The sequence below is a fragment of the Triplophysa rosa genome, linkage group LG24 (assembly GCF_024868665.1).
Source record: "Triplophysa rosa linkage group LG24, Trosa_1v2, whole genome shotgun sequence".
NCBI classification, from domain to species: Eukaryota; Metazoa; Chordata; class Actinopteri; order Cypriniformes; family Nemacheilidae; genus Triplophysa; species Triplophysa rosa.
Genome location: NC_079913.1, coordinates 11,467,246 through 11,481,475, shown reverse-complemented (window position 1 = coordinate 11,481,475; position 14,230 = coordinate 11,467,246). Strand labels below are relative to the sequence as shown.

Below are 14,230 nucleotides of genomic sequence, written 5' to 3'. Positions count from 1 at the left end.
ACTAAAAATAGTGATTACTGCTATGGGAGGCAGGGGCTCTATGTCTAAAGGCAACACATAATATAATAAAATACTGCAATAAAAGTAGGGTTTGCCTTAGAAAACAGTTCTATGTGGTTCTAAATAGACACATACTGTAGATGTTTCCAGACTAAGCTGTGGTTTTGTTCTTACATGGCCATAAATGTCTTTTGGATTTGACATTTACAGTACCATTCATGTCCATACCATACCGTAAATTGGGATAAATTATTTTCCATTGTTCAGTTATAATGTGCTGATATCCTTTGGGCATGTGTTACTCTCTGCTCCACCCCTCTACATTTGTCTCATCTTCCACTCTTTCCTTTGGCCTCACCATTTCATTTTCAAGTATAACAGACCCTGATAATAACACATGAAAGAAGCAGCCATGCAGGTAATTGAGATCTATTGTAGAATAGCCCTGCAGTGCTGTAGGGACCATCTGCCCAATGTTCAACACCTTGTAGTTCGAACAGTCTCTCTCAACAGGGCCGTCTTTAGATCAACTACCAGTCAGAAGGTTAATGTTATGTAATTTATTTGATTATCCCCTCCAAGATCTTTCTATTGCTGTGTGTGCTTAGGCATGTGTGAAAATACAGGATGAAAAGTACTCTATGGAAATTGCCTTTTTGCCTTTCTTATTATGCTCTTAAGGTTAGAAATATAATGCCTTTTAAATATGTTTCTTGTGATTCTGTCTGGTTTTCATTTGATGTGCATATAGAAGAACTGCAAACGGGGTCATAACTATTGCCGGATAAGACTATACAAATTTATCTATTTGCACAATACATTTGCTGTAGGGTGTCATGGTGATTCGGAAAAGGCTCTTTCATTTTGTCCTGTATAGTTCATCACAGTATACAACAACCAATGCCTCTGTCTTGACAGAGAGACTAGCCTTTTTAACTTTTTTTCTATCATCCATAACAGCTCCCATCACATCTGTGATGTTAGCCAACAAGGGCACAGAAGCTCTTCCATACACAGGTTGCTAAGGTAAAGTTTGAAATAGTTTCTTGTCCATGATACAAGAATTTCAGAGACAACATTGCATAATCTGACACAGTGAGTATTGTAACGGACGAAAAAACTGTCCCGGGCATGCTCCAAATGCAAAAAAAAAACAGTTGGTTATACAGTATGTTTGTATTGTCAGAATATTAGTCTCACTATTCTTAAAGGACTCATAAAATGAGCACGAAGCATGAGCATGAAGTTGGTATGATTTATTAGGGTCTTCATGAAATGTCTGGAACATTTTTTGCTTAAAATCACTCAATGGCTCTGTAAACAAAACCCTTTTTGCCTCGTCAAAAACAGCTATGCTCACAGCAACCCGTTTTGGTGCATGTCTCTTTAAATGATAATGAGTTACAGCGAACCCCACCCCCCTTCCGTCCGGCGTGTCAACACAACACACGTGTAGTACTGCCATGGCAATGGTTTAGCTTATTATTATACAAATTATGTTTCCTGAACTCCTCTGCGGTTAGTTTAGTTTTAAACGTCTCAAATCATTCGTCCGAAGACTAAAAAAATCTGTGACTGCAAACAGCGCTCACGTTCTGCGTGTATGCTTGCCTAAAATCCACGGAATGCGCACCTGCAGATCTCAGCGGAATTACGTGGATTTTAGCGCTTGTCGTTGACAAGTTATAAAGTTACACACACAACGTTAGAGCATAACTAGTAACATTATGCTGTGACAGATTTTTCAGCCTAAGGACGAATGATTTGAGACGTTTAAAACAAAACTAACCGCAGTGTTCGCCCCTGTTCATTAGGCAAACAAACAGCTTGCCGCAGCTAAACATATTAATGCACATAATGTATTAACATACATACAGCTAAACTCCAAGTGCCCATTTGCCAAATAACATATAAATATAGAGTAAGTTTAACACTGGCTTTGAATGTTCTATTTAGCCCTGCTCCCTTCGTTATCGTATGCTAACGTTATCCTCCTATATATACGGTACATTTACGTCAATTCAGACTGTTGATAAATATTACTTACATCGGCAGTTTTGTCTCGTCCAGTTGGTCTCGATCCCTCTTGAGGAACAACTTTGAAGCTAATCCTGCTTGTACTGACCCAGGTTGATAAAGCACTCCGGCTTGAAGTGATTCGCGCAAACAAGCAGGTTTTCACTTATGGTTTCTGAGGGATTTCCACTAAAAATAAAATAAATCCACTCCTTAGGACTCTGTGCAGCGACTACATTGCATGTTGTCCACGAACTTTAGCCATGGCGTCACGTACACCGCTGTCGCTTGTGAAAACAACAATGGCGGCAGCGCGGTGGGTGGAACTGTGTAGATTAAGGGGCGGTAATATTATAATAAGAGCCTGCGTCTACGTCACATCAGGAGCGAAATCTGAACGGCTCGATTTCTCACATGCTTGCAGAGAAAGGCTTACCAAAACAAAGTTACTGGGATCTTGTTTTTCATGTTTTCTGGGTTGCTAGATGCACCGGGGACCCGATTATAGCACTTAAACACAGAAAAAAAATGACTTTCATACAATGGGTCCTTTAAAGGAACAGTTCACCCAAAAATCTAAATTGCGCCATAATTTATTCCTTATAAACCTGTGTATGACTCTTTCTTCAGTGAAGCATAAACGATTATATTTTGAGAAATGTTTTTTGTTCATACATTGGAAGTCAATGAGGATTAATGTTTTTTGTTTTTATAATCAATGTTCCTCAAAATATCTTCTTTTGTGTTCAGTTGAAGAAAAACATACAGGTTTGACATGACATGAGGGTGAATAAATGATGACTAAAGTTTTGTTTTGGGTTGAACTTTTAATACAAGCAGGGTTGCCAAGTCTATGGTTTTCAAAACTGGGCTATAGAGGTTGTTTTTATTCCGTGGGTTGACTATTAAAACTTTGTTTATGAAAACTTGTATAAAGTGATTTTAAAGACGAAAGTGTGTGTAATGCATAACAGGGTGTGTAAACTATGTATTTGACTGTGGGTATAGTAGAAGTAGTAAATGGGGTCCAAGAACTGTTTGGTTACAAGCATTCTTTCAAATATCTTTCTCTGTGTTTAACCGAACAAATAAATGTATACAGATTTGGAACTAGAGAGTGAGTAATTCATGACAGAATTTTCATTTTGGGTGAACTATTCCTTTAATTTGCATGTCTTTAAACAACTTCTGTTCAGTGAAAAATATGCCGTACCTTCAGATGTTCATCTAGAACAACTGTTTTTTTTCCAGTAAACCATGAATTATATGGAACATAATCACAACAGTTTTGTTTTCGGCAGATTTCACGAACATAGAAACTGGTTCATCTCACATTTGATCCTTCAGTTAACAAAACACCCAGCACTGATCATCAAGTATGTACAAGGGGAAAAACTGAAGGACTATTCCACAAAAACAATACAAAATCTGTTGGTAGGGTTGTTGGTATGTTTCTGAATTTGTCCACTAGAAGCTGCAACTTGGCATCCCTGATTTACTGCCTACAAAACAAATCATTCTAGCGGTCCAGTCTCACTCTGCGCATCAAACAGAGCTGGAATTTTTCTCCTCGTGGGTCATTTACTTCAACATAATTTATAACCAACATCTGCTGCTTACAAAAGCCAAAACATCTTAGTCGTCCCTACTGACAAACACATACACAATCATAGAAACAAACAAACCAAACGACTCTCCTAATGAATAGACAATGTTCCGTTTCTGCTGCTAAATGTTCACATACACTATACAAACGAGATTGTCCAAACCAGCCGTTGGGTTATTCTTTAAATGAACTCATCTAGGTTGTTTAAACCCAATATGATGGGTTGTTTGGCCTCATGGTTGACTAACGACAACCCAGCATAGGTTAATTATAACCCAATGGTTGGTTCTATACATATTCTACCCAACTATGTGTTGAAAACAACCCAGCATTTGAGTGCAGCTTTAGGGAGCTTTATGTCCATCCTCATTTATTATCAATGCATGAAAATACTCTAAACATCCTGTTTTGTGTTTCACAGAAAAAAGTCAAACATTTTTTAAGTGAGTGACATGAAGGCGAGTAAATGATTCCTTATTTATAAATACACTATAATATTCTAAAATACACTATTAGCTGTTCAATCATGACTGATGGACTTAATAATGGAAAATAATGGAGAACATCTGCTGTATTGGCTATAATATTTTCCTTCAAAATGATGTGTCACGGTCCCACCGTCTTGTTTATGAAATTCTAGTCGTGTGGTGGGATCGGGGCAGAGTTCTTGGGTTTTATGTGGGAAAACCATGAGATGTTTATGCCTCTCATGTGTTTTTCCAGTGTCTCGTCTCTGTTCCCGCCATCTCGTTTCCTCGTTATCCTTCCCTAAGTGTTTGATTACCCACACCTGCCCTGTGTCGTTATCCCTCATTTGTGTTCCCTATATATACCCTCTTGTTTCTTTGTCCTGTGCTCGTTCGTTGTTCTTGTTCCTGTCCGTACCAGTGTTCTGTTTAAATATTTCAAGTCAAGTCAAGTCGAGTTTTGTAAGTCTGTTATTTAGCGTTTGTCTAGTGTTGTTCAGTTTACCCTGTCTTAGTTCATCTGTGTTCTGTCTGCTGCATGTTATCCTGTTTTCTTGGTTTTTCCCCATCGTGGGTGTTTTAGTTTCTGTTTTTGTTTCTTTGTTAAAATAAAGTATCTGTTAACCCCTTCACTGCTGCCTGCATTTGGGTTCTTTCTGCCAGACCGTGACATGATGTAATCGTGCTCCTTTACATTCATGCTCTACAATAAATCCACAGCGGTTACAAAAACACAAAACAAGCTAATAACACTTGTTATCATGTACATCATAATAAGTATATGTACAGGACATATTCCATTTCTAATGCCTTATCATAGATGTCCTTTCAATGCGTATATTACTGAATAATTAATATAATGCAACTTTAAATATTCAGATCAATACTGATATTTCTGTTATATGTAGCTGGGAATTAATATCACGACTATACTAATTATCTATGGTGTGTAAGTGTAGGAATAGCTCAGAGCTATAAACAATCCCACTGTATACTGAAAAAACAATCTTACAGAAAGTGTCAACTGAATTGTAATCACAGCAGGCTATTTTCTGTTACACATGAGCACCTGCACATCTTTCATCCTGTTTAGTATCTCCTCTCTGCCTGAGGAAGACAAGAAATGTTCTTCTACTTGTCATGTCCACTTTAGGAACAACTCTAATAGTACAATTTAAAGGGGTCATATGGCGTGAATACGTGTTTTTCTGTGTGTTTGGTGTGTTTTAAGACACCCATGCATGTATTAGACACGTAAAATTGCAAAAATTAAAGTGTCGGAACAAAAGATGCATCTATGTAAAAGCGAATGCTCACCCAGACCTGCCTGAAATGCCTCGTGTAACCACACCCCCACAAATCTACGTCAGTTCGTGGTATGATTTGACTAAGACCGCCCAAATGTATACGCAAGTAAGGTGGCCGTACCTGTCAGTACAATTGCTTTGGAACCTGATGTTCCAAATATGGTAACAGGCGTTACATTTCCGTCACACTGCAGTATTCGACCACTACGTAGGACTGGGCGATACATATCGCGATTCAGGCTAATTATACATGTCTAAATCGATTCTGAAATCGATTTGATGTTTTATGCACAGCTCTTCTGTGAACTACGGCTGTTTTATCAGTAGGAAGTACTGCTCGTCTGCTCGATCTAAAATCACTACGAGATTGAGTCGTTTATAACGTGTATTTGAAAAAGCAACACTTGTCTATCATCATTACTAAAAATCAACTTTATTATCATGAAAATACCTGAAAAGGTTTGAAGAACAACGATAGAATATGACCACTGGCATTTCCTGGAGCTAATTGCTCTTCTTCGGTTTCCCATATTCGGAGTTTCTGCGCAAGAGCGCCCTCTGGCTTTCGGATGTGGCAGCATTTAACCGTAAGTCATTGCAAAACTGAGAGCATAAGAATCGTACGATATATCGCCCAGCCCAATCACTACGCACTGGTTAACTAGCCAATCATAGCACACCTCGCTTTTCAGAGCGATGAGCTTTGTATAAAATCAGCACGTTTCAGAGAGGCGGGGCAAAGAGGAGATACAAACATGCATGGTATGTGGAAAATACAGCGTTTTTGAACCTTAAATCATGTAGACACATTGCATTACATCTAAAACAAACCGTAATATTCGTTTTAGCCGTGTCGTATGACCCCTTTAAAGAGAATAAAAGAGTCATCATTTATTCACCCTCATGTCGTTCAAAACCTGTAAATGACTCTTTCTGTAAAACATAAAAGACGACATGTTGCTGCAAGTATCCTTACCACACAAAAGTCCTTCTCAAACTGTTTCAGAGTTCATTAACCGCTGCCATGATCCTTTAATCCTTAGCCAACATACTGCAAACATTCAGTAACCCCCGCTTTCTGTATCCCGACATCAGAGAGAAATTGTGCAAATGAGTCAGACAGACAACCCAATTTAACCATCAGGTATCAGTCAAGTCATCTGGGATTTCTCACAGGGTGTCACAGGAGCTCATTTGAGTGATCCGCGGGTCTAAGGTGGGTCTAGCAAAGAAGCCACAAAGGGCTGCATCGGTACGTTTCCAACATTCAACTTCTAACACAAATTGGCTTGCAGCGAACACGCTGTCAGTCAAAACGTGAGGAGAATACTTGAGGTGGAACCAGAGGGATTCGAACAGCGGTTGGAATTGCAAACAACAAACAACATTGAAATTCCAACAGCAAGAGAAAGCGTTTGTAAAAGTGAAAGATCTGCCCTTTCATTTGAACTGTCAAAACTGCCAGAACAAACAAGAATGAGGTAAAGACAAACATTCTGTTATATTTGCTGTGTTAACCCTATAGTTCTGCTTGGTTCCTGTTTCCTGTTCCTTAATGTTGTGCGCTTGTGTTTCCCTTTTTTTATCCAGACTTTTTTACTGCTTTACTCGTGAATCTTTGGTTCTGCTTGGTTTCCTGTTTTCTTCTTTCTCTCCTGTTTATTTTGCATAAAATGCACTTGCATCCTTGCATACTTGGTTCTTCCTGCTCATTTTGAAAAAAAAACTGCACTTTGATTCTTAGCTCCTTGTTCCAAGACTAATCTTATTACACAGAAGGGTGTTTTTTGAGAACGATGTCTAAACTCAAGAAGGTAAATATCGCAGACTGCAGTGTGCCACCTGTTGCTTACTGTAATGAAATGCATTGGGTTTGATGATGTCACAGGGCCGACGACTGAAACCTGCCCAGTTCTTTATCTTTTTGTTCAGACCTTGTGTCAAGAGCTGTGTAATAAATGGAGCCAGAAAATCATAATTTTGTGTAATTCTTCCGTTGCTCTGTAAACAGTCGTCTCTTTCAAATAACCATGCCTTATGACTATGAAAAGCACTTTTGGGAATCAAAGGAGCTGCTCCATCACTTCATTGTTCCTCTAAGGATGCGTTACAGTATAAGGTGCGCTGTGAATCGAGGAACGGCAGGACATTTCCCAGTAGCGTAACTGCAGGGTGTTGTTTGTGCACTTCAAAGTGAAGCATACAGAGCAGCCCGAGGTAAATGAATGGCTGTCCAATATCTCAACTTTCATTTGACAGCCTGCGTGTCCTGCACTCGAGGGCAATATTGCTTTGACAAACCCTTCATCTAATGAGAGACCACGAAAAACACAGAAAATAAGAGACAGCGAACGTCTGCTTCTCCTCTCAGGCTATTCTGTACAACTCCAAACATTTTAAAGCCATGATTACTACTGTAATTCTGTCCCCACTGAGAACAGATTGTTTCCCAGTTCTTCCACAGCCCACATAAGGATTTACATATAAATGACAGTTATTGTCAATTACCCTCACCATCTCTCAACTATCATCTCTCTAACTAGACACTGCCAGTAAAACAGATGTACACACATAAAAATACAGTTCGAACATGAAAGACTATCAAAGCAGAGAAAGAAATGTGCCTTTAACTGTGTCATAAAAAAGAAGATAAAACAACCATTAAAGTTGAGCTGCCACTTGTAAAATCTGTAATGCTAAATTAGTATAAAACCCATTGGGTTACAGCACAATGAGCACAATTTTGAATACAACAGCTTTCATAAACTAGTGACAAGTGAGTTACGCTTATAGTCACCTGGCTTGAAAAGCAAAGCGATCTGAAAAACTCAAGTGATTCGGCTTTTGCTATTAGGCAGGAATCAGATCGCTATGACGTTTAGACAAGGCCTTTAATTGCCTCAAAACATCAATATATTTATGAAAACTTCTGCTCTGGAAAATTAACTTTCAGTCTGTTTGCTGATGTGCGTAAATTAGACACAAAAGAGATGGGCACGATATGTTATGCAGTTATGGGGGAACTGTCAAAACAGATAAGAAATGAATCGGGATGAAACAAGGACAACACAGTATTATAATAGACAATTTGCTGCTTGAAAGTGGAAACATGCTGAATGTCAGTATGAATGACGCCTCTTAAGTTTAACATCCTGAGAACTACTTAAAGATTCCGATTTCTCTTAGCCGTTGTTGATGTTCAAATCACCTAAACAAACACACCCCTACTCCCATCTTTCACTTTCGTCAGCGCTCGGCTCGGCTAATGTCCGTCCTGTGCACCTTACTGCTAATTGGCTACAAGGTTGTTTTGGTACTCGGCCTGACTCAGTTGTCTAAAGCGTAATTTGGAAATCGGTTACCCCGCCTTTAAGCTTGTGGCATTCTTCTTTTTTTGCGTACAGCCGAACGCACAGCCGAGCAAAGTATACTGCTTTCGACTCGTATGCACGGGTATTGACGCATGCGCGTTGCGACATATTGCAATACCTCTCCAGGCCTACATGTGTCAGGTTTTCTTCTACTACCTTGAATCGATGCTCCCAGGACATGGTTTAACTCATTAAAAAACTGGACATTTGTGATTATGACGTTCACCTCTTACCTTAGTCTATACGAGATCCAGCTGTGCTTTATCAGTGTGTTCCATAAAGCCTTGACAATGACCAGAAGCAAAAGACGGAGGCTACTGGCATGCTGCAGGCTGGAATATCACGTGACAGCATTTTCAGACAGGATTCAAACAGCTTCACTGTGTCCCGACAGCAGTGAGTCTGTCAACAGACAAATAACACAAATGAGTGTCAAAAATCTGGCTGTGTAAATTCTTCTGGATCTTCTGTACAAATGTGAGAACATTTGCACATTTAGATGCTCAATGGAGCACTGATGTCAAGTATTAATGTTACATTTTAGACATGTGATGTAGTCTATTTCTATTTCTCTAGATGAAACTTCTGCATGAGAAATTTTTCTAGCAGAGTTGAATTTATTTTTACTTTAGGGATTATGGATTTAGTTTCTCTCAATATGTTAAAAGGGAAAAGAGAGATTAGCCGTATCTCGCTTAAATTCACACACACTTCCCTCTTCTTCCCAACAACAGCAGCAGTATCAAAAGCAATACTGGTATATAAGCACAAACGTCTTCATGGGAACTCGTAATGTAAACATTGTCTGTTCATTCATCTATCCATCTTTAAATGTTCAGTACAAGAAAATTATAATCAAGTTCTCAAACATCAAAGAGAAGAAGAACCACAGCATGTGCAAATGTCAAAGTGTCTTTATGAATACAGATTCATACAATATATATATATATATATATATATACTGTATGTAAATATATATTTAGAATTAAAGGGACAGGTCACCCAAAAACAAAATGATGACAGAATTTTTATAACTGTTCCTTTAAAGCGTGAAATATATTATTGAATATCACTTAGTATTTGCTGTATTCAAATCAAATATTCAAGAATATTCAAATTTCTAATATGCCTAATACTGTAATCCCAGATATATAAGAAGATTAATCCCATTAGACAGAGCCGCGTGTTTGTGTGACGTGCGTTTGTCGTTGTGCTTGTTTGTGTGTGCCATTAATCAATGGTGCACCGCTATTTTACTTTTAGTTTTTGTCTATTTGGCTAGTTTTCGGCTGCATTGAGTACATATAACTAGCGGACGTGGAATCCTGTTATTTAAATACGTCATCTGGCTGTTCTAAGTGAATGAACTACACACACGTAACACTCGTTTATTTGTCTGCGTCTGCACTGTATGAGGATATTAACACATGAACTTAATCTCCAGAGTTGCTCTGAGAGTTTTTTTCACGAGCATTCTACTGTTTGAGTAAAGCTATCGTCAAACACACACTAAAACTTAAGCGTCTTCCCGAAGACCCGTCAAAATAAAAGTCCTGGTAACCTGAAGACTCAGATGTAGTATACCATAGTATCTGCTATTGAAAAGTGAAGTACCCTTGTAGTAAATTGATAAACTGTAGTAAACACTGTAGTATACAATAGTAAGTTTCAAAAACACTATAGTATCTAGGATTTTACTGCAGTTTACTATAGTACTAACAAGTACTACAATACACTACAGTAATTTATGTGGACAATTATACCACAATTGTATTGCAAAAAAATGAAAAAGGCAGAACTTAGAAAAATATAAACAAATTTAGGTAATCTAAAAATGATATGTACCTAATTAATCCAACTGTATGTAACATAAATGTCATTTGTCAGTTATCTGCCTATTTATGTGATGAACTGCCAACAGACATTTTATACTTGTGCTACGACTGTTTAGCCTGTGCTACAAAACTTTAAACCTCTGTAGCACCAGTGCGACAGTATGTGAAAAAAAAGTTAAAGTACAGCCCTGAATATAATAAATATTTACAGTAACCATTCATTTACAAACATACATCTTGAAATACTTGTTTTCAATTTATACACAACAGCGTTGTACATCCGCTCATTTTAGGAACAAGAACTGGCTGTCAGTACCACGAGAGCAACTTGAGACTCAGAGGCGTTGAGAGAGAGGATGCATCTGAAAGCTCAGGCAGTTGACTTGTTGCCTAGCTGCCCAATCAGGCAATGACTTCTGAGACAGCGTTAGCCCACGAAGGCAGCTCTGGGAAACAGATTCTGATAGGCTTCGTAGGCAGCGTAACTGAGTTATATTTGGAGAGAGCGTATTAACAACAACCGATCACATATTTGGAATCTACTAATTTCTCACTAGAAATGCAAACTAAAGTTATTTAAAGTGAAAATTAAACTTAACTTTATACAAACTTGTACTCCAACCAGTTTCTCGCCCGCCATTTCAGGGCTCCAGCATTTTGCGACCAGTTTTTGAGAGAGCGCAAGCATTTTTTACAAGTACTCCCGCATTTGCGCGACCTGCAAATTTGGAATTTATTCTGGTTGTTATTTCATGTTGAAAAACGAGTAACGTTAGATATCGAGGCCACCAGTATATGCCTTCGTATGTAAGAAGGGGAGAGCCAGAACTCAACTCCAGAAGTGATTAGTATTGACAACTATACAAAACTGCAGGCCGGAGCGCATCAGGATGGGGCGTGTACTCAAGAATTGGGCAGTTACATCCAAAAGGGGTTGGAGTCGCAACTTGCAATACGCCATGTCATACGCTGTACAGCACTAAATGAAGTATCACACGCCTATAGACTTCATTTACTTTTCAAAATAAAACCTCGTAAATTAAACACTGAAAATGCAATAAATATTTTACATTAAATGTAAGCATATGGTGAGTGTTCTTTTCCCCAGAGTGGTTAGGTTTAAGGTGAGGGAAGGGCAGGGCAGGGGAATACTGTATATAGAGTGACAGAATGGAAAACAGGTTAAGGTTAGTGGGTAGGTCAGGGTTGTTATTGAACTTGCAAAAAAGACATATAGCACTAATTTACCACACTACTAGCAACACGCTATACTTACTGTACATTTCTTAAGTTTTAAAAACTGTAAAAACTGCATAAATAATAGGGCTCAAAATATTGATTCTTTGTTTTTAATCCATTTTCAATTTAACGAAACAAATTCAATTTGGGAAATCCCCGAATAGATTCTTAATGCATTATTTTTACCCAAAGTAAAAATAAGTAATTCCAAACATAATTCTGTGGGCTCTACTGTTAATGTAAATGTTTATTTCACTAATATAGCCGAGTAGGAGGGTTTCTATGGGAGGCAAATCCTGCCAAATTTAAATAAATAAATTAAACGATGAAAATGAAAACCAGTTTAGCAATTTCATTATACACAACTGCATGCACAATATGTGCCAAAATGAAAAATGAAATGAAATTATTTTATTTTCATTTTCATTTTTACACTGATAATGCGTTGTCCCTGTCAAATTGAAAAAGAAAATACAATTGGTGATTTGACATTTCATTTTCACTAAAATCTCGAGGCAAGACTGCCAATTTGAAAATGAAAAGGCAAATGTGAAAAATAAATTGTAAAAAGCATTTTTTACAAAGGTTTTATTAATGTTCACGCAATAATACTGACACAATTCAAATTAAAATGTAAACTTTGATTTTCATTTTATTTTATTTTATTTTCTCTTTTATTTCATTTTCGTTTTCATTTTCATTTTCTTGTTCACAGTCATGCAAATTACATGTTAATTAGTGGGTGTGGCCGAGCGTCTGCATTACTGGGAACGCCCACAAAAAAACGTCATATCCGTTTATTCGAACGAACAGGTGTAGACCTTGTCAGGCGCTTGGCCTTTATAGCTTTGTAATGATGACGATGACTGTGCCTGGTGCAATACCGAAAATTGTTGTGTGGTGTACTGCATCTCTGATAAATTAACAGAAGAAAAAACTAAAGCATTGATGAGCCCGTATCTCTAGCGTGCCCTGAAACATGCCGGAGCGCAATTGTCCCCACTCCGCCGCTGACCTGCTCTTACACTGTACATTACCATCCGCACCCGAGCACGCTATCGTCATTACACTGTGACTGCTTTTAAGAAAACATAAACAAAGCGATCTTTCTCAGCACAATAGAATCCATCGTAATGTTCGGTTTGAGGTTGATAAGATGTGTTTAACGTCACGCGCGCTGTGCGCAGACCAATTCGCTTATGGTATCACAAGAGCGGCTCATATGTGTTTAAATCAGCCCCGCGTACTTCATTCATTATGATTATGAGCCAATCGTTATACAAAGTGCTGCACTATGTTATGAATGCATGTTTTAAATGATGCGCCTGTTTAAATTCCTTGAAGTTCAGCTGTCATACCAAAAAACACCTAATACCTACAACACTTATAAGTGCAGGCCTGTGTCACCGCGCCGTGGGACAAAAAAAAACATTCAATTAATAGTGCTGTGCGTATTAGATGTTTTTTGCCATGACAGCTGAACTTCAAGGAATTTAAACAGGTGCATCATTAAAAACATGCATTCATAACAGGTGTAGGCCGGGCAAGACGCCGTAACAGTACATAAACATAAAATATTGTTAAGAAGTGTGTCAGCAAATATTCAAACACTAAACAACTGATGTCTGATTAATAATCACATGTAAACATTACAAATATTTAAGCTAATAGAAGATAAGCAAAACTTACTTCAGCCACAGGTCTATTTGAGAAGGTCAAGCGCGGAGGTTGGACGGGGGCGGTCTTGATATAAGGGGTGTGGCTTGAAATAGGAACTGGTGCTGGTTTGGGGGCCAGTGGAAGAACAGGCTGAATGTTTTTTGGCCTGTCTTTAGCGTCTTGACTCTGTGGAGAAGCTGCTGAGAACAATCCACAGACAGTAATTGAAGCACCTGTTCTTCCATAGATTGATATGTTTCTGCAACCTTTAAATACTAGTAAAGCTCATGAAAACAAGTTGATACTTATGTAATTGCCTTGAATGTAAAATGAACAAATGTATTAAATTACAGATTTTCTTCTCACCAGAAGGTGCAGGAGGTGTAGGCCGGGCAAGACGCCGTAACAGTATCTTCTTCTGTATTTTCTCTTTAGGATTTTCCTGTAAATGCAACAAACAGAGATTTAATGCATGTACAATAAGAGATTAGTTAAGATCAGAGCTCTGGAATAAATCTAACCTGTGAGGCATCTAAACGGCGACACTTGGCACTTGGATCCTCCAGGTCAGATACAGGATCAATGCACACGGATGAAGGTCTATAAATACATATAAAATATTGTTAAGAAGTGTGTCTGCAAATATTCAAACACTAAACAACTGATGTCTGATTAATAATCACAGGTAAAAATTACAAACATTTAAGCTAATACAGAGAAGATTTGCTAA

The 14,230-nt window shown here is 38.1% G+C and overlaps 1 protein-coding gene across 1 annotated transcript in view; it reads right to left on the bottom strand.

Moving 5' to 3' along the window:
- Positions 1-14,230, bottom strand: part of LOC130547497 (uncharacterized) — a 112,524-nt gene that overhangs the window by 93,365 nt on the left and 4,929 nt on the right. The window contains exon 9 of the mRNA XM_057323460.1: positions 9,001-9,169. Coding sequence (XP_057179443.1) covers positions 9,032-9,169 — 138 coding nt within the window. The 3' untranslated portion in view covers positions 9,001-9,031. The remainder of the gene's footprint in view (positions 1-9,000; positions 9,170-14,230) is intronic.